Genomic DNA, 24,049 nt, shown 5'->3' with positions numbered 1-24,049 from the left:
GGCCTTTGGGCCCGCGGGGCACTGGGCTCTGAAGGCCATAGAAGAGTCCAGATTGACTTATCTCGAAGCTCCAGGCGCGGGAGGCGCGGGAGGCGCGGGAGGCGCGGGAGGCCCGGAGGCCTGGTGGTGGGGGGTGGGGGACGGTACTCGCCGCACCTGTCAGGCCAGCCTTGCCGGGCTGGGTCTGCAATCCCGCCTCCGAGTTCCCCCATCTCGCCCCCGGGTCCTCCACCCCCACCCCGTGCCTCCTCCCTCCTGGCCTCCGGCCGGGTGGCCTGCAGGGCGGCGGCCCCTCCCTGGCTCCCTGCTCCAGCAGCTCGCGACTCGCCCTGCGCAGGGGCCGCGGGAGCAGGTGCAGCCCCGCCCTCCCCTCCCCCTCCCCTCCCCTCCCCCTCCCCCTCCCCTCCCCTCCCCCTCCCCTCACATTCCCACTCCTCCCCGCCCCGCCCCCGCCCCAGCCCCGCCTCCCGGCGCCCGCGGCCCGGCGGAAGGACGCGAGCGGCCCCGAATCCTGGGAGGTGGATTTGGCACCCCCGGCCCCGCGGCCCCGGCACCCCGTTCCGCCCCTCCGGGCATGGAGTCCGCGGCGCGCACGCAGGCGGCGCGGGACCGCGTCCCCAGGTAGGCGCGCCGGGCCGGGGCGCCCTGGGCCAGCCGGGGTGCGGGTGCGGGTGCGGGTTTGGTGGTGCCGGCGCCTGCGCGCCCCGAGGCTGCGGTCCGCCGCCGCATCCTGCGCCCGGGGAGGGGCCCCGCGCCCCCACGCTGGGGGCGGCTGTCGGCGCAGGGCCCACGTGCACGCGGAACTTCACTCTGGGCCGCCGGCCTCCTCCTCTTTCTGCGCCGTAGGATTGATCCGTACGGGTTTGAAAGGCCTGAAGACTTTGACTATGCAGCTTACGAAGAGTTCTTCTCCGCGTACCTGGTGGTGCTCACCAGAAGAGCCATAAAATGGTCCAAACTTCTAAAGGGAGGGGGCGGTGTCCAGAAGAGCATGACAGGTGAGTTCGGAGCCTGGTCCATCAGGCGCTCAGCAAGTCTCCGACTGACGGGCTCCAGGGGTCAGAGCCTGGCCCTACGGGTAGTTACGAACCCCGACCAGAGTCTCAGGCTGGCGCGTGTCCGGTGCGGGCGCACAGGCGAGGTCCATGCACTGTCGACGTGAGGGGTGCCCTTTCTTCTCTTCGAGTTGGGCCTGCTCGTCCTTAGGGACAGACAGCAGCCATGCTTCTTTCCAGAAGGAGACTGAGTTCCTGCACCTTAAAATGGGCCTGGCCTGGAATCCCCACTTCTGGACCAAGCTCTCCCTGCCCCCACCTCTCGCCAGGTCCTTCCCCAGCCCCAGGCTGTGCCCTCACAGCCTTCAGGTGTGGACCCCAGTGCCAGCTCCACGGGCCTCCCCTCCTGGAACCCCCTCCTGTCTCTCCACAACCCTAGACCCCTTCTCCTCCTGGCCGACTCTCCCCTCCCTCCCGGACTCTCAGGCTGTGTGGATCCTTTTCTTTACTTTGTTTCCCCTACTCGGTGAATTGTCTGGGTCTTTGCTTCCGTGTTAGTGGAATGAATGAATGAAGTTGTCCCCCAGCTGCAGAGGTGCCTGCTGCTCAGTGGTAGTGCACGTGCTAGGGTGCATGAGGTCCTGGGCTCAGTCCCCAATACCTCCTTAAAAAAACAAAATCGACTGGTTTTTTTGTTTGTTTTAGAAAGTTACATACGAGTGCATAATTTATGAGTGTGGTGGGACATGTAATCACATTAAAGATGGGACGTGACACTGAGCTTCCTTCCCAGGCCCCAGGGTCTGGGGGTGACCTCCGGCGACTGTCCTGTGCGTCCCCCATCACACGTGTGTGCCCTCGGGGTGAAGTGTGCTTTGATGCAGGAGAGGGGAAATGGAGCAGGACGCTGGGGGCCTCCTGGGACAGACTCTCCCCTGTACCCTCTGCTGCAGCTCCTCCGAACGACCCAGGTCATAGTATCTCACGCAGATTTCCGGAGTTTTTCAGGTGCTCAAAACCACCACCAAATGGAAGAAATTAACTATTTGATGATCATGAGCACATGGCCCCCAGACCTTCTGGATCCTAAGGATTGATCACCGTCAACCCATCCAAAAATTGTGCACAGCTGATCACAGACCCGGGGACGCCCCTCCCTCAGCCTGCCTCTAGAAGTGCTCAGCTGAAACCCTGCGGGCAGTTTGGGGCTTTTGGGGCATGAGCCACCCGTTTCCCTTGCTCAGCCCTGCAGTAAACCTTTCTCTGCTCCAAACCCCTGCATTTTGGTTGGTTTGGCCTCACGGTGCGGCAGGCTTGTGAACGCGCCTTCAGTAACAGTTTTGGCGAAGCCAGCACAGGAGTCTCTGCCTGCAGGTCGCCCCAGCCGGGCCAGGCCTCCCCTGGGTCCCAGCAGCTGCAGGGCTCACTTTGCTCCAGGGAACTGGGAGAGACTCTCCCTGATGGCCAGCGGCCCCGGCACGAGGCTGTGTGGATCTAGGAGACGTCTGCGGTCCACACTTGGTGTCCGGGGGTGAGTGGCTCCAGCTCACGCAGGCTGGGAGTCTCCATCCATCTGGGCTCACTCCTCCCAGGGAAGTCAGCTGCTCTGGATCCGTTGTCTTTCGGGAGCTGGGCCGTCTGTTTGGACGCCTCGTCTGGGAGTGGAAGTGGAGGTTTTAGACGACACTGTCTCTGTGTGACCATAGCTTATTTGCTGTTTGTGTTTTTGTGTGTGTGGCTTTGGGGTGAGCCACTCCAGCTTGCGCAGGATGGAAGCTTCTACCCGCTTCACCTGGACTCCTTCCCTGCTGGGCATTGGGTCATTCTGGGCTCACTGGGAGCCAGGCCACACTGGAGGCCTCCGGGGAGTGGAAGTGGGGTTTTTGGGCTGCTCCGCGCCTGGTCTTTTGTTTGTGGGACCGTGTTTGTCGCTCGCGCTTGTGTGTGTGTGTGTGTGTTTGTGTGTGAGAGAGAGAGAGAGCGCGAGTGAGCGAGTGAGCAAGCGAGCGCCAACTGAGGTGTCTTTGGTGAGTGCTGGGGCTCGCGTGTGGTGACACCAGGGTACCCTTCCCTCCTGCGTTGGTCGGGGCTTCCCTTTTCTGGCCTTGGTCTTCCGTTTGGCTTCGTCTTTGGGGCATTGTTTGGGTTCTCGCCTTCTAGGGGCTAGGGAGCCGAGCTCCTGAGAGGCTGTTCTGAATTGTTGTCTGCTTGGTGGTTGACAGCCTCCCCTGTGAGTAATTAAGTACGGACGATCAGAGCTGTTTCATCTCACAGTAACCCTGGGGTGTGTTTTACAGAACTGGGAGATCTTCAGCTCTGCTCCCTTAAATGAAGGAAAATGCTGTTTTATCGTTACTGTGTGTGGACGCAGTGCTCCCTGAGATCTGGAGAACAGTGGCCCGTAATGGTTCTGCTACTGTATCAAAGTGGGCCTTTTGCAGTTTGGTTTTTATCTGGGGGGTGTGTACGTGTGTGTATGCGAGTGTCTTGGTGCCTGAGTCCAAATCCTGTCCTCATCCTGGTTTTGCCAAAAGTGAGGCATGTGGATGTGAGATCTACATTGTCTAGTACTGTTGTTTCATTAAACTGAAGTGGACATCTGGGGACTGGAAAAAAAAATCCCTGGACATAGGCAGGCTGACTGGGTTTTGTAGAAGCAGGTAGAGGGTAAACTGCATGTCTCATCCTGTGCCTTTGAGATGGACAGTCTCCCTGAGCCCACAGGGAAGAAAAGAGGGGTTTCAACTCAGGCCGGAAACACTGAGATCTGTGATACTGCCTATCTTTATACAAAAAACAAAAAACAAAATCCAGCCCACTTGTGGATGAGTTCTATTTAACTGACCTTAAAGTAAGTGCTTACAAGTTAAATAGTTCCAAGTGCAAAGGAAGCGAGACCGAACAGGTTTCAGGTTCATGTGATCAGGGAAATATTCAATATTGAATTGGTGCTTGATGTTAAAGCTAGCTTAAGCTTGTTGCTGTGATCAACACGGAAATGTCTTGTTGTACCTAGGCTTCTGTGGCTGAGTTTGTCAGCAGGAAGAAAAAAATTAACTACCGTGGTATGATGGAAATTCTTGTAAGTAAGTTAAATGCAGATGAGATAAGAGCTCCTGGGTGAGCCCTGTAGGAATAATTATGTTTTAGGAAAGTCTGCTTTGCAATGATCTCTCCCCAGGGCGAGGGTGTAGCTCAGTGGTAGCTCCCGGTACCTCCATAATAAATAAGTAAATAAATCTAATTACCCCCCAAAAGGGAATAAATAAACCCAGTTATCCCCCCTAAAACCCAGAATAATCTCTCCAGATATTTGGTGACTTGAAGTTCTAGAGTTGTGCTAAATTAAGTTAAATGCTGGAAGTTTACTGAACAGCAGAAAGGTAGGTCATCGCCAAGCAAAATACTGACACATTCTCTAGAAATTAAGGTTCTTAAGAACCAGGGATTCTAACGTAAATATGTAACTGAAGCTACTGGAGCTAATGGGGGAAATACTTTAATGTGCAGTGGGAAAGTAGGGTGTATGTTTTAAGTAAAAAAACCAGATGGCGTGAGGGGTGGAATTGCACTTTGTCACGGGGGAAGACGTGCTTTGGTCCTAGAGCTGGTTGTTTCTGGACGGAAAAAAATAAGGGGCAAACTAATGTGGAAACAGAAAGTTCGTGGAAAGGAGCCCTGACAAAGGAGCTCTGTGCGTGGTCAGGCTGAGATTAGATTAAACCTAACTGGGTAAGTAGATTTTGTTACTAAAATTGGGCGGGTGCGGGGCCAGGTCTGATTCCTCTCTCAGACAACAAGTTTACTCGGAATGCTTCTGATAGCAGATTCTGTGAAACTTTTTGGTATTTTTTGACAAACTTCCTATCAAATGCAAATTCAACTTCTTTTGACTTCAGCTAACTTCGGGAAGCTTCAGAGGGCCCCCGAGACACCTCAGAGAACTACGCTAACCGAACGAGGCCTGGCTGGCGTGTCGGGTTGCAGGGGAAGCATTGTCACAGGAGTGATGAGCCTCCTCACGCCGCATGGACGCGTGTTATCAACACAGACGTTCTGGAAATTGTATGTCCTGGTGTTGGGCTGTCAGTCATTCTGGCTGATGTCTTGGACTGTGTCTGTCACAGCAGCTTGATTTAAGCTTCTTTGTCGAGAGCGTTGTAATCAGGTCTCTGCCTCGCCTCGTGGGTCTGCCATTCATACACAGTTAGGCTCACGCTTTGCCGAGCCGCTTCGTCTTCAGGGTGATTCATAAAAAGGATTTTTTGACAAGCGCAGGTTTCTTTTAAGTCATGCTGCTGAGCTGGGTGGGACACTTGAGATGTCTGTTGAGAAGTAATTTCATAGAACGATTGGTAAAAGGGATTGATTGCATAGGATTGAGCGAACTGACGAATGTGGTGGTGGTTCTTTGGTTCTGAGACTTTGCTGGCTTTTAGTCTGCTTTCTAACTGGACTGTTTACCAAACGTCTGGCTCCCTGGCAATAGTGCCCCCAGGGTTTAGGATGGGAAGAGAACCCTCTGACGCAGTTGTCGCCGAGGGTGGCTGACGACTCACGACGTGTAGCAGTGCTTGCTCTGTGTCTGCTGCTACAAGTACGCGTACGGTGCTTGCTAGCAGTTGGGCACGAGTGGTCAGACGGACGGCCCGTAAAGTGCTTCCCCTTAACACACCCCCGAGCCTGTTCACGGTGTCTGATTAGTTCCCCCGACGTGGAGAACTGGAGGCCCAGCGCTGAGGGACGTGATCTGACCCCGGGGCGGGAGCCACCCCCCAGCATCGAGGCACAGATGCTTTGATCATCAGTCCTTTCTACTGAAGGACTTGTGATCAGGAAGCGAGATGATGGGGAAGCCTGCACACGTGGAGGTGTGGGGAGTCGTTCTGGCTCATGGCTGGCGTGACTTGAACTTCACTGACCGAAGTGGCTGTTTTATGGCCTTTGGGACACACATCGCACGTCTGCTTTGGCCTTGAGGGAGTGCATGTGAGTCAAAGAGGAGTGGCCGTGGCTCAGACGTTCAAGGTAAACTAGGTGGTCATTGTGCACGTGATTTTGGACACATTCCTGTGTTGAGAACATGGATTTTCTGAGCTGTGTCAGACTCAGGAGACCACCAGCCATTTTCAAAGCCTTGTCTGCTGGCAGCTGCAACCTTGTGACCTCTTGTAACCATCACATTTTTAGACAATAAAATTGTTTTGGATCAGATATTTCAGGAAGAAGGAGGCAGGAGCAGTGGCCGGTGCTCCCTGCTGTGTGTGCATTAACCCCACATCAGAAGTTAAAACCCACTCAGATGAAAGCAGGCTGCAAGCTCCCCCCGCCCCCGCCCAGGGCCAGGCTTTCAGGCTCGCTCTCCTGAGCTCCTCAGGGAATGAGATCTTAATCACAGAAGACTGGGATCCTGGGCTTGGAGCTTGGGAGTATTTCCAACTCGGTGGCCAGATTGAGGTTGGACTGCGCCCTGTTTCAGCAGGAAGTAGCCAGAGCGGTCGTCACCCTGTTCCCGGAACGACTTGGGGCTGAGACGGGACTGGAGCGTGAAACCGAGTGCCCCTGCCGAGCTGTGATGGACCTGAGAGGGCGGTCGGGCATAAACCGGGGTGGACGCGTTGTCCCAGAGACAGGGATCCAGCCTTTCCTGCCAGGTGTCGCAGGCTGCGCGCGGTGTAGGCAGGGTGTGGCGTCCCGGGGAGAGGAGGTGGCCCGGCGTGGGCAGTGAGAGCGAGGGAGCCCCGTCCTGGAGCCCGGCAGGCACACCTGGGCGAGCCCTCTGAGCCGCCTCCTTGGCTGCGTCTTGCTTGCTTGGCCCTGCTGTGTGTTTCTCTGTTGTGAGAGGACTTTCCTCCGTGCCGCCTGTCTTAACGCCTCCAGGAACGCGATTGTCTGCAAATCGTGGCATCGGGCAAGTCTTCAGATGACAGCTACAGCGTCCCCGGATGTTGCTACTGTGGATACGATGTTTTCTTTCTTTTGGGGCGGATGAACAGCAGCAGCTCAGGACAGCTTGCTGTCAGCCCTTAGCCTGTGAGCCCCCGGCCCCTGCTCCTCCTGCCGTGCGTGTCGTCTCCTCCCCGGTGGCGGGGGGGTTAGCGCCCTCCACGGTCAGATGAAATTGCAGAAATGCATTTTCAAGGGCAAATACTTTAAAAAACTGGGAATTTGCTTAACTTTGTTGCGGCAGACAGCTAGAAGTTAATTCCCTGGGGTCTAGCTTCTCTTTAAGGAAATTCCCGACTGTTTTTGCCACGTACTTCACACTTCTCCGAGTGTCAGTGCTGGTCCCTGGGTTAGCCCCGCCCTGGGCAGGTGCCAGTCTCTCAGGGCAGGAGGCTGTTCTCTTTCTCTTCCAAAGAAGCGCAGTCAGCTCAGATGACAGACAGCGAAGCACCAGAGCCTTCACGTGTGCCGCTGGTGCTGTTACAGCCCGCGGGGGGTGCGGGCCGCAGAGCGGGCCGTGTGGTGTGTGTGTGTGAGAGAGAGAGAGGGGCTGGGGGGTCGGGGGTGACGGGGGTGGGACGGAGGTCTGCTCAGGGTCTGGGCTGGTGACTCGCGGCACAGAGCGTCTTACTCCAGGGTGAGGGGTGTAACTATTTTGCTCTTTCATATATATATTTATTTAATTTGCAGTGAAATTTGCTCTTACTGGCGTATAATTCTGTAAGTTTAGACAAGCATGCGGTCTCGTAATCCCCGCCGCAAGCGAAGCTCAGGACAGTCACCTTCAGGATTGTGCGATCGTGTTTACTGGGCGTCCTGGGGTGGCTGAGCTGCAGGCCGGGGACCCGAGAAGGCCAGGGTGTGGGCGGTGTCCCTCTGCATTTATTTGGGCCGTCTTTGACTTCCCTCTGCAGGTGCCGTGTTCGACGTGCACCGAGGTGTTTCCCCTTTTATTCCTGGTGCTGTTGTAAGTGATGCGACGCTCCATGGCTTTGTCAGGTGTGTGCGTGGAGTTGCTGTCAGCGTTGTCCCTCCCGAGATGGGACCCACCTGGCCCTTCGCTGTTCAGCAGAGGATGATTCATCCATTCAGGGCATTCCTGGTCGCGTGGACCACTGAGGTCTCATGTAAATCGTTCTAAGGTGGAGGGATGGTCAGACTGATTGACTGCTGCCTTTGGTAGACTGAAAAACGAAGCAGAGCTCAGACTTTCCATGTTCCCAAAACAGTACGAGCAGGCCGAGTGCATGGAGGTGTCCTGGCCAAGACGTTGCGCTCCGATGCGCTTGTCAGCTGGCAGAGACAGCTACTCCAGTTTGCCTTTCCTGTCGGTGGGCGGCGTTCAGGTCCTTCCTCTGGGCTCCCTCGCCTTCCCCGCGTCATTCTGCAAGCATCTGGTGTGCGTCCCCGGCCCCCGCCTTCCAGGAGGCGGCAGGTACATGAGGCAGGGCCTCCGGGGCCCTACGTCTCAGGGTGCTCACGGGCAGACGAGCGAAGGACGTGGGTCTCCTTGGATCCGACTTAATCAGGTTTTATTGCTAGTGCTTTTCTTGACTGTAACCTAGGACATCGTTCCCGTGATTTTTTTCTGTTAAATTCAGTTGGTGTATCAGCTGGTGGCTGCCCCGTCTCTGTGTCTGCCCCGTCCGGCCGGGCTGGGGGCAGAGGTCCGGGCTGGGGAAGGCTGCTGCCCGCGCTCAGGGCAGAATTCCATAATGTGCGCACGTATCAGTGCGGGAAGAGATGCATAAAGTTTTGCGTTTTTTTACATCTGATTTACTGATTTTGGTGAAGCGAGAGCCACTTGCCCCGGGGCCTCTCCCTGTGGTCTGTCCGTCTGTCCGTCTGTCGGTCTGAAGCTGCCCCTGTCTCCGCTGCAGTGAAGCGTTATATCCGGAAGGGCATCCCGCTGGAGCACCGGGCCCGCGTCTGGATGGGGGTGAGTGGTGCCCAGGCCCAGATGGACCGGAACCCCGGCTACTACCAGCGTCTTCTCGAGGGAGAAAGGGACGACCGGCTGGAGGAGGCCATCAGGACAGGTGACCAATGCGTGCTGGACGGCGGCAGCTGGGCAGGAGGAGCAGGGTGGGCGGCGGCCGCGGAGGAGTGTGTCTGCGCCCGGGTGAGGGCGTGATGTGGGTGAGGAGACTTGAACGCGGTTGAAGGTGCAGCAGCTGAGCTCACTTTTCTCAAAGGAGAATCAAGACAGGCATTGGTGGGGGCAGCGTTGTAACTGATCCAGCACGTGTTTGGGTGTCTAGCCAGGTGGGAAGGACAATGGTGCTTCTTCGTGAGGGATCCCATCCAGGAAGGCGAGGAGGCCGCCGAGCGGGCAGGCACAGGAGGACGCGGGGGCCTGTGGGCTCAGGCCTGGCGGCACACGCACCACAGCCTCGCCACGGCTCTCTTTACGTCAAACTCTGGGCGTCTCAGGATGCTTGTAATTTTGTCTTTTAACTTATTTTCCCTCCAGTTTCCTCAGTAGTCATGTAGGGTTAGGGTTGCAGTTCAAAATGCCCAAAAAATGTGTGGCCTAAATTGAATAATGAGGTTTTTAGGAAATACATCTGCCTTCCTGATTTTCTCAACAGCTTTTGAGAAGCACAAATTTAAACACAAAACATTTAATTTTTAAAAATTCAATTCCTTTACATTTCTGAGGGATTGGACTAACTGGTGAGAGAGGAGTGTGTCCCCAGTGCAGGGCATGGCGTCTCAGAGCCCCGGGGCTGGAGTCAGTGCGGGAGCGGGGCCCGGTGAGCCTGGCGGCTGCATCCCGGCCACACCACCCGGCCCCAGGTCTCAGCGTGGGGGACCGCCCTGCAGGCCCAGAGATACCGACCAGGCTGGGAAGAGACTGTAGGTCCAAGGGAAGTCCGACCACGTCGGGTACAATGGTATTGCTGTTTGTCTGGAACGTGAGTTTTAAAGGCTCTGTTTAGTGCCAGAGCTTTTGATCGATTTTCTTATTATGGTGAATTGCACATAACATAAAACTTACCATTTTGTCTTTCCAAACTGAACCTCTGTCCCCGCTAAACACCCTCCCCCCACCTTCCCCCGGGCCCTGGCCCCACCATCTACTCTGGTCTCTATGAATTTGACTCCTCTGGGGACCTCGTGCGAGTGGAATCACAAATTATCTGACTTTGAGACTGGCTTCTCTCACTGATCGAAACATCCCCAAGCTTCGCACACGTGGCAGCTGGTGTCAGACTGCGCTTCCTCCTCCAGGCCGCGCGGGGTCTGCTGCCTGCTCGCAGCCCGGCTAGTTCATCCGCCAGCTGTCAGCGGACACTGGGGTTGCGTCCACCTTGCAGTGGTTATGAAGGATGCCACTGCGTGAACACGGGTGGACGCGTTCTCTTCCAGACTCTGTTTTCAATTGGGTGCGCAGATGGGGAGTTGCGGGGCCACGTGGTGCCCTGAGGCTGTCCTTTGAGGGGTCTGCGTCCGTCGTTTTATGGGGCCGGTGGAGCATAGACTGGACATCCCTCCACATCTGCCTCCACGGTGGGGAGAGTGGGAGAGAGATTTCAGAACACGTGAAAAACTTCTGATAATAAAGGTACTATGTAGGAATGAGTACAGTGGTCACTCTAGCCTGAATTAGTGAGAAACTCATTTCCCCCTGACCGATTCCAGTTTTTGGAATGTTTGGAATTTCAGGGAAAAAAACTGAAAAACAAGGTGCTTTGAGGCACTAAAGGGAACTACTCTGCTCAGATCTTGTTTTTTATGGGCAGATGGAGGCCTGAGGCCAGAGTCCATGCAGCTGCGTGGAGACCTCACTGCTATAAAATGAAGTAGAGGCTGAGTTTCGCAGGCACGGGGTGGGGGTGTCGTGGGCACCCCCTCAGAGAGGGGGCATCTCACGATCGAGGGAGCTGGTGCTTCCCTCCGGGTCTGGGTGTGTGTCCGTGGGTCCCAGTGCCGCACCCAGCACCGCAGCGAACACCACTCCTCCGATCCAGGCGGGGTCAGGAGATCCAGGGGACGCGATCGTGTCAGGTGACACATGGCCCCCAGAGGGTCATGTAACGCAGCTCGAAGTCTGGCGTCCGGCCAGTGGGAGGTGTGCGGGGTGGCCGGGCTGGGCGGGGGGCCTGGGGCCAGGACGTGGTGTCTGAAGAGCGGGAAGGGGCCGACCGGGGACCCTCCTGCCGACAGAAGCCGGCAGGGATGAGTTTATTTAGAGCTGAGTTTTCTGCGTTGTCTGTTTATCTCTGAGAGCGAACCTCCCAGTGTTCTGCCACCTCCTGTTTTCAATCTTCAGAATCCATAAAACTTTCCAAAGTTTTATGCAAACCATTTACCTGTCATGCTCGGTCCTGGCACTCAGCCTCCTCCCCAGCCAAGAGGAGGGTGTGGGGAGAGGGAGGAGACGCTGGTGCACGCACAGCCCAGCCTCAGCTCAGAGAAGCCCCGTCTGTCGTTGCTGGTTTGAGAGGAGGGGGTGCTGGGGCCAGCCAGTGTCCCCGGGCCACAGCTGTCGTGGGCCAGGGGTCCAGAGGGTGCGGCCGCTGCCCTCGATGGTGCAGGGGCCGGAACCCCCTGGGTCACTCAGGCATGGCTCGCCCCGGGGCCGGTGTCACAGCGCAGACTGTGTTCCACCCTGAGCAGCCCTGTGCCCTGGGTCTCCCTGCAGACATGAACAGGACCTTCCCAGACAACGTGAAGTTCCGGAAGGGTGCTGACCCCTGCCTGCAGAGGACCCTGTACAATGTGCTGCTGGCTTACGGGCACCACAACCGCGACGTGGGGTACTGCCAGGTGAGCCTGGGTGCCCCCAGCCCAGCGGGCGTCCTCCACCGCTGGCCGTTCCTTCCCTCCCGGGCTGGGACTCACCTGTCTCCCAGTGAGAGAAGCAGCAGGACTTCTGCCTTTGGGTCTCCCTGCGTCAGAGCACAGGGAGGGGTGTGGTGGGAGGTGAGCTCGGTCTGCTTACTGGACACAGGTGACCAGGCCTGTCACCTCGGTGCCAACAGTGTGTGTGCACGTCTGTGTCTGTGTCTGCGTGTGTCTGTGAGTGTGCGTCTATATGCACGTGTCAGTTTCGACAAGCTTGTGTGTGTGTGTGCCCATCTGTGTGTGTCAGTCTGTCTGCGTGTGTGCGTGCCAGGCTGCCCTCGGGTCTGTTTCTGGAAGCTGGATCTGCCTGCAGCGGGAGGTGACTGTGGCCCTGCTTCCCACCTGCCGCGAGGGGCTGACCATGAGGTCGCGGAGTCCTTTTTCATTCCTCCCGAAGGCGATCACTCCGGAGCATGGAAGGAACACTTGTTCACAGCCCAGAAGCAAGAGGAGCCGGGGCCCGGGACAGCTGGAGCCGTGCCTGCTGGGGGCCATGCCGTCCGCCCCCTGAGCCCTGGGGGCCGCCAGGCTCCAGGCAGGGCGCTTTCCCACCGTCCGAGGCTCCCTGTGCCCCCCGGAGCGGAGGCTTGGCTAGAGGTTTCCTGAGAGGTCACCTCCCGTCCTGGGGAGGCTCACAAAGTCCAGACAATCAGGAGGCCGGGTTCCAGCAAGCCTTGGACAGACGTCTGTTTGGAGCTGCCCCACGTGGCCGGCGTGTACGGGGCCCTCGGCTCCGGGGTAGGGGGATGGTGGGGAAGGCGGGTGGTTCTGAAAAGACTGGCGGCAAAGGAGCGCAGGGCCGCTGCCTGGACCTGTCTGAGCCATCGGTGGCCTGTGTCGTCTGGAGGCTGTTCCCGTGGGCGGTGCCTGCAGGCCAGACGCAGCTGAGAGGCCTGGTCTTCCTGGAGGGAATTCGGTCACAGTCGGCTTTTGTCACTGTCCCTGACTTACTGTCCTGGGACAAGAACTGGGCCTTCAGGAGTTGGGGAGGCCGGATGGAGACACTGTCCTTAGATTGCTCTAATTACTCTTCCTGTGGGTTTTAAAATAGTTTAAAAAGTTTTAATGTTAGCCTGATGCCAAAGCTGTCCTGGCTTTGGGAAAACATATGGGTGCACACGCATGCACACGCACGCACATGCACATACACGCACATGCAACACACGCACACACACAGTCACACATGCAGATGGACACATGCACACGCACACATGCGCACACGCACACAGTCACATATGCAGATGGACGCACACACACATACACAACACAGTCACGTGTGCACACACGCACACCTACACACATGGGCATGCACACATGCACACACGTGTGCACTTCCTGTGACTGTCGTCTCTCAGTCCCGGGGCAGCAGTCTGAGGTCAGGTGTTGGCCGGCTGGTCCCTCGGGCCCTCCCCCGGCTGCCAGTGTCTCCTGGTGTCCTCGGCGCGTCCCTCCGGACTCCACCTCATCTTCACGTGGCCTCCGCCCCAGGTCTGCTGTCTCTGGATCCAGCTATGTCATGCTGGCTGATAAAAGCTGGATTTTCCCCTATTCCTAGAGAAATACGTATTTGTTTCAGAAGATACAGACACGCAAAAAAGAAGTGGAAGTCATCCGAAACCCAGGCACCTGAGAGCGACACTTGCTCTGTCGTTAAGCCCCCCCACCCCCAGTTTCTTCCCCTGGTCTACGCGCTTCTCCCAGCCCGGAGTCGTGTACTTCGTCTGTTTTGGCTAAGCCCACCCTTTGCTCGTGTGCTCTGTGAACTTCCCAAAACGGTCTCCATCGCAGGAGTGCACGCCGCTCTGGGATCTTGGGAAACATGCCCGTTGGTGCAGGCTCCCCTCTGGTGTGGACGTTCAGGCTGCTGGCAGGTGTTGGGGGAGTTCAGGGAGAGCAGCCGGTGGTGGTGTTTCACTGCACAGTTACTTCGTTGGAGCCCCCGGGCTTAGGGCTCCAGGGCCAGAGGCACCGAGAGGGCCGCGTGCGTCACTAGACGGCAGAGTCTTCACCTCTGAATCTCCACGCGGAGGGGGCTCCAGAATCCTGCAGGGTTTAGGGAAGAGCCAGGGAAATGGAAAGTTAGCAGTGAGCCGCCAAGGTTCTGGTGGGGGTTTAAAACGCGACGTGAGTCTCTTTTCTGCCTTTCCTGCTTTCAGGGGATGAATTTTGTAGCGGGGTACCTGATCCTGATGACAGACAGCGAGGAGGAGTCCTTCTGGCTGCTGGACGCTCTTGTCGGAAGCATTCTGCCAGGTACGTCGGCCCCGCTGGGAGCCTCTCTCTGTCTGCTTTCTGGGGTGCCCGAAACGGTTCAGCCGACCAGTCAAGGCTGAACCTAATGCGGTGGCTTGTCTGAGAGTTGAGGGGCACGTCTTCCTGTGTTAGCGGAAAAGCAGAGAAGCATCAGGGGGGCTCCTGGGCTCAGGGCCGGCGCGGTCCGCCTGCTCTCAGCCTGTGCCCCCCGTGGGGGGACCGCAGGGCTCTTCGCGGCTCCTGGTGAGCAGACCGCGGGTGGGCCGCTGGGCTTCTGTGGACTTTTGTTCCCTGGCTTGCAGGGGGCCGTCAGCGCACGGTAACTGTCAGCAGCACCGTTACTGTTCTCGGGCTGAGAATCGTTCCTCTCATTCATTTCTCCCTTTCTGTTTATTCATGAATATTAATTGTTTTAATCACAAGTTAATTAACAAACAACCAGCCGCCACTTTTTGTGATGCACCGTGCAGACTGTGAGTGGCCGAGTCGGGTCCCTTTGGGATGAGAAGTGGCCGGAGTCGTCTTGAGGGGGACAGGATGTGGGCGGGTGTGACCTCTGCCCCCAGCAGCTGCCACAGTGCTCCTTGATCAGGCAGGGGCAGAGTCCTCGTGACTGCTGGGTGGGGTCCCGGCGGCCCTGGGTCAGTCTTATTTCCTGGGCCTCCTCCTGCCCCACCCGCGCCTCCCCAGTCGCCTCCCCGGGTCAGTTGGGGCAGGCTCAGCCCAGGACCACCCAGGAGAGCTGGCCCCATCTCTGGGAGCCCCGTGTGGCAGAGCGCGGAGAGTGCGAGCTCATGGCACGTTTCAGGCTCCAGCTAACGCGCACCTGCCCTCCCCTCTGATCCCTGGCCCAGCTGTGCCATGTAGACCCAGCCACTGAATCCCTTTCACAGAGGACACGTGAGGCCCGGATCCATGGCCGCGAGGCAGAGCTCTGGTTCAGATCTGGGGCTCGGTGTCCCCGGGAGGAGCAGGCCTGGGTGGTGCCACAGAGAGGGGGTCCGCAGAGGCGGAGGGACCCCAGTGCTCCTTGCCCTTGTAGACATTGGAAGGGCTCTGGAGGGGCCACCTGCCCACGGGAACCGGTGGGGAGACGACCAGCCAATGTGGCTTCAGGGAGGCTGGACTGCTGGGGGAGGAGAGCGGGGCCAGGAGGCTCCCCAGCGGGTGGCGACACAGCTGAGTTACATCAGAGGCTGAGTGGGGGGAACAGCCCTGTCCGTCCTCAATTCCAGGTGCTGTTTGGGGGTTTGGGAGACTTCAGGGAACATCACCCACAAGCCCGCCCCATGGGGTCGGCCCAGCTGCAAGAGACCAAGCCAGGTGGGGCTCTGCGCTCGGAGTGAGGGGCGTGGACGGGCAGATGGCAGGCCCCAGGCGGCCCAGGTTCATTACTCTGGCTCGCTTTTAAGTCAGTGAAACGTCATTTCCGATAGTTATCAGGTTCAGTCAGACCGAACTGCAGTGCAGACAGGTTTTGGTTCAAAAATGGAAGGAAATCTCCAGATGGGAAGTCAGGCCTGAGGGAGGGCGGGGGCGCCGTATCTGCGGGGCGCCCTGGTGGCGGAGGGGCAGCCGTGTGCCCGTCCTCCGAGCTCCGGGCGACCCTGTCGTCTCAGCCCACGGTCAGCTTACATTCAGCTGCTTCCTTCTTAATTGCACCAAAAACGCACAGCTGTGGCCTCGTTCCAGAAGTTCGGAATCACAGCACCGACCGGGGGTGAGCAGTGCCGCTTCTCCGTCCTGCCGTCCGTTGCTCTCCTGCTCGGAGCTGCTCTCTGCCGTGTGTTTCCAGGGCACTCTCTGCGTTTCCGTGCGCGTACGCGTACAAGCACACGAACGACAGAGTGAAAGCAATGACAGAAAACAAAGAACCGATCAGAAAGATGAACTGAGACAAAAGCTGTGTCTTTGGAAAAACTTTAAAAGAAACTGATGAAGAAAAAAACTGGATAGAGTATTTACAAATGGAAAGAGTGCTCTACTCTGAAAACTTGAAGAGATTTTTTACGAATCACAGGAAGAACGTGAGTAAAATGAAGAGACAAAGGGGGTAATTTTGAGGAAGATGCAGCCTGATCCAGCCCGCTGGACGGAGCAGGACGTCCGAGTGGGCACGTGCAGACACGCAGACCCTCGGGAGGTGTGAAGGAGAGGTGATTCCCACGGTTCTTTATAAATCTTGCAGAAAACGGACAAAGGTGAACTCATGACCTCCTTGGGGCGCTGGGATGAGCCCCTGTCCTGCAGGCTGCTAGCAGGCCAACCCCGTGAACACGGGCCCCAGTTACAACGCTGGCACCAGCAGCCGCTCTGGGTTCTGTCTGTGACTTAAAGAGAGTTTGTCCAGGAACACAAGGATGGCTCAGTCCTGTGGAAGGATGGAGGGCAAAGCAAAGCCGAAGGCTGGAAAGGAGAACCCTGGAGGTGTGCCGTGGCGCTGTAGCCGCGGACATGGTGAACTGTTGGGTTGTGGGGGGACAAACAGAATCAAGAGGGTAGAAATGAGTCTGCTGGCCTGTCCCCGGCCAGAACCTGGCACCTGAGATATACTGATTACTGGGGAGAAGGCTATTCGAAACGTTCTGTGACAGTTCATCGCCTGCAGAAGAAAATAAAATTAGACCCTCATTTCAGGAGGATTCAAGAATACGAAAAAGCAGAACGCTGAAACTCAGAAAGTAAGATATAGGACAGCTTCATGATACAGGAGCAGGAAAGTTCTTGAACAAAATTCAGAAAGACATGATTGATTAATCACATTAACGTTAAAAACTAAGTTTGAGACAAGACATCATATGCAAAGTGAAAGGACAAGCTGCTGCTTTGGGGAAGGTGTCTGTGATTCATGTGATGCACATGTAAAGAATTCCTAAAAACCTAGGTAGAAATAGGTCAACAGAGAAGTAGGAACATTATGCCCAGCAGGCAGTTTACAAAAGAGGAGACTGGGTGGCCACCCGTGGGGTGACCGTGGGCTCTGGCGAGCAGGGAGGCCAGATCTCAGCACCGACGCCGGAAGGCAGTCCCTCGGGTCCAGTGACACCCCAGTTTCAGAGCAGCTGAAATTGCAGGAAGTTGGTGTTAGAATCGAGGAGGAATCGGAGGCAGGGAGAGAGGAGCGTGTGCAAAGCCACCTCTGCGTGGTCTCCGGCACTGCCTCTTGCGGGGAGCTAGCGTAGCGTCGTGTCTGTCGCCGAGGAGTCGCTCAGACAGGCTCTACCTGAGGGGTTTCACATCTTCCCTCTAATGCCTCTTTTGTCCCGTCCACAGAACACCAGCCAACAGTGTTCAGATGCTGTCATCCGAAAACGGGGTTTGCCTCTTCGGGGGGCTGTCAAGCCAAAAGACACAGCCGGGTCAAAGACGGGGGCAGGGAGGGAAGGAGGTACGATTTGCAGAGTAAGGAGGGCGTGGGTCTTTCCCAAAGCAGTGTCTCCCCGGCAGCCAGACCGGGGCAGGTCCAGGAAGGGGCCGTGCAGAGAGCGCGGCAGAGCACGGGGCAGAGGTCTGCGGAGTCCAAGCTTCAGCTGATTGGAGTCATGAGAGTCAGAAGAGGTCACCATCCTTGCTAGGGTCCAGTTGATCTGGTGGTGAGTGCTCTGAGGGTTTGAAGTCCGCAACAGCTCAAGAAAGGGCTTCAGGCTGGTCTTCCCCTTTGACACAGACCTGGGTGTCCTCACAGCCGGTTCATCATGTCCGACGTGGTTAAGTCCTTGCCCTGGCCTGGCGAGGGCTGTCTGATTTTACCTTCTTTTGTCTCCTTAAAATCGTTAGCTACTGAGCCTGTTCTTCTGCGAGAAGTCAGATCCCAGAATGACTGAGGCACAAAGTGGCTTCTCTGACCTCAGAGCCGTGCCTGTTCTCTTCCTCGGGGTCCCCTGCCCAGACTCGCGGAGAAGCCGCTGGGGCCTGGGCCCTGGCTGCCCGTCCGACACCGGGAGTCCAGCGGGTGCGGCAGCGTCGCTGAATTTTGTGTCAGTAATAAGTCGGCCCAGGAGCAAGCTGATACATTCCCGTCCTAGAGGGCTGGTCTGACCTGCTTTCCCTTGAAACACCGGGAAACGGGTCCTTAATTGCTCCTCACAGGAGTCGCCAGCGCACGTCCAGTGGGCGGAGACTCAGGACGCCATCTCGAGACCTGGGCTCCCCGTGTCCCCATGTGCTGACACAGCTGCTGGGCTGTTGTCAGTGGCTGGCGTCCCCAGGAGAGGCCGACCCGGGCCTGGGGAGCCCGGCCCGGTCGGGCTGCTGGGTGTGTGTCTGCCGCTGCGCACAAAAGGGGGCGGGGAGGGCGGAGGCCCTGTCAGCGATCCTCCTCGTGACTGCAGCTGGCTCAGGCCTGTGGCCAGCTTGGGGCGTGACCTCTGCAGGGTCTGGAAGCTGCCGTGAGCCTCCCTGTAACGGAGCCCGAGGTGGAGCTGTGCTCGCAGCTCTGCAAACCCCTCGTCTCCCCTGCGCGTCACCCGTGGAGCTTCTCCCCCGTGGACCAGACTCCTGAGAAAGGAAAGGGGGCCCAGCGGCTCCACTCGGGAGCGGGAGCGCGAGGAGGCAGGACGAGGGAGCCCCCGGTGCTTCACAGCAAACTGGCTGCCGCTGAGTTATTCCCAGGTTCTTTAGCAGGGCCACAGCTCACTGTGTGTGCACCTGTGAAAACCGGTGACGTGACCCTGATGTCACGTCACTGTCCACAGTGATTCTATTTTAATGAAATTACCTAATAACGAGACCACCCTCTCCCTGTGCCGAGGAGCAGGTGAGATTCCGTGGTTGGCACAGAACGTGTGCTGGATTTTCCCGTGTTACTTACGGAACGTTTATTAGCAGAATTTAAGCATTAAGATTTATTGGAATACGTCGCACGGGCAAGCTGGGAGTTCCTCAGCACAACAGCCGTCCGTCCAACAGGCAGACACGCTGTTGGAAGCGTCAGTCTGAGCTCAGTGTGGCTGGGGCCCAGGCCCTCGGGTGAGAGTTCAAGGTCTTGTGGTCTGAGTTCCCATGCCGACCCCCAGGCGGCACCAGCTGAAGTAAAAGGAGTCTCTTCAGATCAAGGCCTCTGCCCTCTTGGGGAACGAAGAGGGGATTTCAGCGTTGCCTCTGCCCATGAGAGCGCGTGTGGGGCCCGTGTGGCTGGGGAGGCGCCCTCGCGGCAGCTGCCCGTGCGGGCCCTGCACGCGTGGGGACAGGTGTGCGCTGATGGCTCTGTCTGCCCACCAGGTGACCTGCGAGATGGGTCCCAGCCCTTCCCCACCACACACGTGGGTGCGAGGTTCTCAGGGGGAGTCGTGCCCCCAGCTCCACGTGCCGCAGGGGCCTGTCAGAGATGAGGCATCGAAGGCACGAGAAGGCCCAGGCGGTGGGGCCCGTTCGCGGCCTGACTCCTGTAGCATTCCTGCTGTCTTCCCCACTGGAGAATAGGACGCCCGACACGGGGTGGTGTGTGTTCTGTGCCGGGGGGGCCAGGACTCTCCGGGTGGGGCCCAGGATGCTTGGGGGCGGGGACACTGGGGGGTCCCAGGAGTCCCTACCTCCGTGCAGCTGGGCTCTGCCCCACACCCTCCCCCCATTGCCCTCCCCCCATTGTCCTCCTCCTCTGGAAGGGTCCCCGGTGGGGAGGTTCTTCCCCTCCTGGCCCAGAGGGAACAGGGTGGAGGCCGCCAGGCTGTGGCTTGTGGAGCGAGATGCAGGTTCCCGGCTTGTCTCCGCCCCGAGCAGACTACTACAGCCCCTCGATGCTCGGCCTGAAGACGGACCAGGAGGTCCTTGGGGAGCTGGTGAGGACCAGGCTGCCGGCGGTGGCGGCCCTGATGGACCGGCACGGCGTGCCGTGGACCCTGGTCGTGTCGCGCTGGTTCCTCTGCCTGTTCGTGGACGTCCTGCCCGTGGAGGTGAGGGCACCTCCCTCAGGCCAGGGCCGGCCCGGCCGCCGCCGCCGCCAGCTGACCGCGTCTCCCCCTCCACAGACAGTGCTTCGCATCTGGGACTGTCTGTTCAGTGAGGGCTCCAAGGTCATCTTCCGGGTGGCCCTGACCCTCATCAAGCGACACCAGTCCTTCATTCTGGAAGCCAGCAGCTTCACGGACGTTTGTGAGAAGTTCAGGGAGATCACGAAAGGGAGCTTCGTGACCGAATGCCACACCTTCATGCAGGTGAGCGCTGTGTCTGCCGGGCGCCCGGCCCTCAACCTTCCAGGCCCCTCTCCCCTGGGTCCACAGCCAGCGGGCAGACCTCGGTGGTCACCCCGCAGACCAGCCACGGCTTCCCTCCTGCTACCCCGTCAGCCCGGGGACCCCTTCAGTCCCGACTCGGGTGGAAGCAGCAGGATGCAAACCCGTCTGCTCCAGGCCATGGCTCCCCTGGGCCTGGGGTGGCCTCCCCCAGTCCTGGGCCCTCCCTGGGCCGCGGGCTTGCCTACAGCCCTGTATACAAAGGCACCTCCCCTCTCCTTGGGCCTACAACTGTTGACTCGTCTCCTGGCCCCAGCGGGGTCACACTTGTCCGTCCACCTGGAAGGGCAGCTCCCCGAGACCAGAGCCCCCTGGCTGGGTTGCAGGCCTGGTCCGGGCTGTGCACACAGCTCAGATCACCCGAGTGAATGAGGGGGTGCTGCAGCTGACAGGCCTGCAGATACGGGGGAGGCTGGGCGGGAAGGCGGGTCTTAGGTGGACCAGCGGGCGGAGGGGGCAGGCCCGGGGCTGGGGGACCCTGGCAGGAGGTACTGATGGTCCGTTGTGAGTCTCACCCTCTGTGGGAAAGCGTCGCCCCGACAGCGCCTTGTTTTGAGGGGCCTGGAAGCCCCCTGTCCCTGGGGTGGCAGCCACCTTGCTGAGCCGGTGCCTGCTGGCGGCTCGGACTGGCCTGGGGAGAACCAAGGTGCTGGGGAGAGTCTGGGAGGGTGGGAGGGGGCAGGGCCAGGAGTCTGGGAGCCGCCGGGGCTTGAGGCCACCAGGTCACGTGCATCCTCAGGTGGGCGGGAGCACCGACATTCACCGACCAGCGGCCTGGACAGAGAGGAGGCGGAGGCACCGGGTGAGACGTGTGGGGCGGGGGTGGTGCTGGTCCCTGGGGTGACAGGACATGGTGGAGACATTCAGGCTGGCCGGGGTCTAGGGGTCCTGCCGTCACCGTGCACCGCAGGCGGGATCACAGGCCTCCGCAGACTTGGTTCCTTGTTTACCGTCGGAGACGATAAACCAGGGTTGTTGAGGTTTTTTGTGATGTCAGTCCTGGAAAATGATGGAAAGCGCCAAGTTCTCCCTTTTATGGTGGATGTTCCAGAGTCCTTCAGTCGGGCCCTTTCACGAGACTGTTGCCACCGCCCCGAGGGGACCCTGCCCTCCCACAGCCCCGCGAACATCTCCGCTGTCTCTGCGGCTGTGCCGCTTCCGGGCGCCTCATGTGATCCATTTCAGTGTCTGGCCTGACTTGGCGCCCTGCTTTCAAGTTCCATCGTGTGCAGCCGGGCGCCCTGCACACTGTCTGTCTGGGGCAGGTCTCAGGTGGGCGGCAGGGCCCGTGCTGGGGCTCCAAGGTGCTCTGGGGCTTGAGGGAGGCACCCAGACCCTGAAGGAGCTGGACAGGTTTGGCCGATCTCCCCACCGGGGATGAAACGCATCTTCACGGCATGGATGTGGCCGTGGCTGTGGTTGTTCAGGTGACAGTTGGGATGTGGCCCCAGTGCAGGGGTCTTGTTTTCTCGTGGTCTCCAGAGTCGCGTATCTTTTTCAGCAGAACCACAGTTCATACATCAAACCTCTGAAATCCTTACAGAACATCCAGAATTTCCTGGAGAATATAATGGCGACCTCGCCCTGCAGCTGAGAGCCACGTGGTGGGAGGAGGACCACGTGCTGGCCCGGCTCCAGGCTCTGATTGCCTCCCTGAGGTTCACAGACGGGCCTCGTGTGGGAACTCTGCCCTGACCTTAGGTGCTGCGATTATGAATCCACAGGAGAGTTCCAAAGGGAAATTTCTCAGAAAAACAGAACTTTTTGTTAGTGGCCTTGCATTCGGTCTGATCTGTGACCGTGAATTCCTCAGCAGCAGCTGCACAAATGATCATGAAGTTGCGATGCAGGGAGCTTGTCCGCAGGCCACCCGGCGCCCACTTCTTTCACTGAGAGGTGGTTTGTCTCTTCCTGCCCCTGCTTCTCAAGTCTGGCTTCTTCCTGTCCTTCGTCTGCTCACGATGGCCTGACTGGCTTCGGAGCTGCTGCAGGAGTCAGCCCAAGAACGACACAGGCAGCAAAAGCGGAAACAAACCCAGGACCAAGGGAAGCCGGCCTCGAGGAGGAAACGCAGGGCAGCAGAGGCACTTTGCAGACCGCACAGCAGGTGACCGTCCAGATGGACGGAGACCACAAGTCACCAAGGAGCCAAGTAACCCCGTTTAGAGATGGGCGGAGGGGGGTCCTTCCCAGAGACGCTGCTGTCAGCAGACACGTGGAAAAGATGTTCAGCATCGCTCGTCATCAGGGAGACGCCGCCCCGCACCTGTCAGAACGGCTGTCGTCAGGAAGACCACAGCCAGCAAACGTGGGCCGGCGTGGACACTGCTGGTGGGGACGTAAACCAGCGCAGCCGCTGTGGAGAGCGGTACGGATGGTCCTCGAGAAACTAGAACTGCCGTGTGACCCAGCAGTCTTTTCAGGAGTGTATCGAAGGAAGTGAAACCAGGATCTCAAAAGCGATACCAGTGCCCTCTTTCACGGCAGTGTTCAAGGCAGCCAGGACGTGGAAACAACCCACATGCCCGAAGGGGTGGACGGATAAACAACATGTGGTCTCTACATTCAGCCTTAAAAAGGAAGGAAATTCTACACCCGCTGCTACGTGGATGAGCCTTGAGGACATCGTGCTCAGTGATTTGCCACAAAAGGACAAAACCTGTCTGATTCCACTTACTCGAGGCTGCTAGAGGGGCCAGGACCCCAGGGACAGGGAGGTGAGGGTGGGGCCGGAGGCCAGCGCAGGAAGTTCTCCAGCTCTGGTGCCCGGCAGCCTGGCTGTAGTTACCTCCACCGAACCGCACACTTGGAATGGTTCAGGGGCTAAACTGTCTGGTTTTTAGCACAACTGAAAAAATGGAAATTGGACAAGATGTTACCCGATTTCGATTCCAAGGGCTCAGAGCCCTGACTTCAGAATCTGAGGCATTTACTTTATGGATTCGATTCCGTTTTTAAAAGTAGGAAGAGGGACAAGGAACCGTGGGTAAGCGCGCTTCTGCTGTGCAGTCGTGGAGGCTGGAGGAGCCCGGAGCCGAGCCCGCCCTGCCCCAGGCCCTTGGCCCAGAGCGAAGTTCAAGTGCTCGAGGCCGGGGGCCCCCCGGTGCCCCCGCTGAGCTGCCCTCCCACCGCTGAGCACGGCCCCCACGGGCCTGGAGGAAGAGCACAGCCGTCCGGGGGTCTTTCCCACGTTCCGTTCTTCTGTCTCACAGGGTCTAGAGGAAGCAGGTGACCTTTCTTTGCTTGCAGATCGAACTCATCCAGCAGCAGTGGGCCCTGCTGGCCGCGTCCTCTGTCCGTCGGCCGGTCCAGCCCCGGGGCCGCTCAGGTAGGACTTGCTCTGAGTTGGTCTCTAAACTGATTCCGTTTCTGTTCCAGAAAATCTTCTCAGAGCCCGGGAGCCTGTCCGCGGCCAGGATCGCCCGGCTGCGGGAGCGCTGCAGGGCCCGGCTGCTGGCGCGGGGCTGACACCACGGCTGGACGCGCTGGACGTTGCTGAACCTCCACCAGGTTTTGAAGGAGCGATTCAAATGTTCCTGTGTAATTAAGTCTTGCCTGTGAGCGATGAAGTGCTACGTTTCTAAAAATTTATTTTTACCTGAGATGTTGGTAACGTGAAACATGAGACGTGCGTTTGTTACGTCGGCACCCAGAGTGAGTGACGTCTCGGCAGGTGCCGGCAATCAGCGCCCCACGGGCGCCCTGTCCTCTGCGCCGCAGCGCTGACCTCGGGGGCGGGGTTCGTGCTCGCGGTCTCTTGTAGAAAGTAAGTTT

The 24,049-nt window shown here is 58.4% G+C and overlaps 1 protein-coding gene across 3 annotated transcripts; it reads left to right on the top strand.

Moving 5' to 3' along the window:
* The first annotated feature begins 446 nt into the window (after positions 1-446).
* GRTP1 (growth hormone regulated TBC protein 1) lies at positions 447-23,877 on the top strand. Of its 3 annotated transcripts, none has more exons than XM_074378595.1 (8): positions 447-621; positions 847-998; positions 8,822-8,980; positions 11,590-11,714; positions 13,949-14,045; positions 19,764-19,936; positions 20,012-20,197; positions 23,654-23,877. In XM_074378595.1, the coding sequence occupies exons 1-8, from the start codon at positions 575-577 to the stop codon at positions 23,741-23,743; spliced, it is 1,029 nt and encodes a 342-aa protein (XP_074234696.1). In that variant the 5' UTR covers positions 447-574; the 3' UTR covers positions 23,744-23,877. The 3 variants fall into 3 exon arrangements, with proteins under 3 accessions (XP_074234696.1, XP_074234695.1, XP_074234697.1); XM_074378594.1 differs by lacking the exon at positions 23,654-23,877 and adding an exon at positions 21,015-23,640; XM_074378596.1 differs by lacking the exons at positions 447-621; positions 847-998; positions 23,654-23,877 and adding exons at positions 1,066-5,060; positions 21,015-23,646.
* Positions 23,878-24,049: the final 172 nt, after the last annotated feature.

The sequence above is a fragment of the Camelus bactrianus genome, chromosome 14 (assembly GCF_048773025.1).
Source record: "Camelus bactrianus isolate YW-2024 breed Bactrian camel chromosome 14, ASM4877302v1, whole genome shotgun sequence".
In the NCBI taxonomy this organism is placed as follows: Eukaryota; Metazoa; Chordata; class Mammalia; order Artiodactyla; family Camelidae; genus Camelus; species Camelus bactrianus.
The sequence above is the reverse complement of the archived record's forward strand: the minus strand, read 5'-3'. Positions and strand labels throughout refer to the sequence as shown.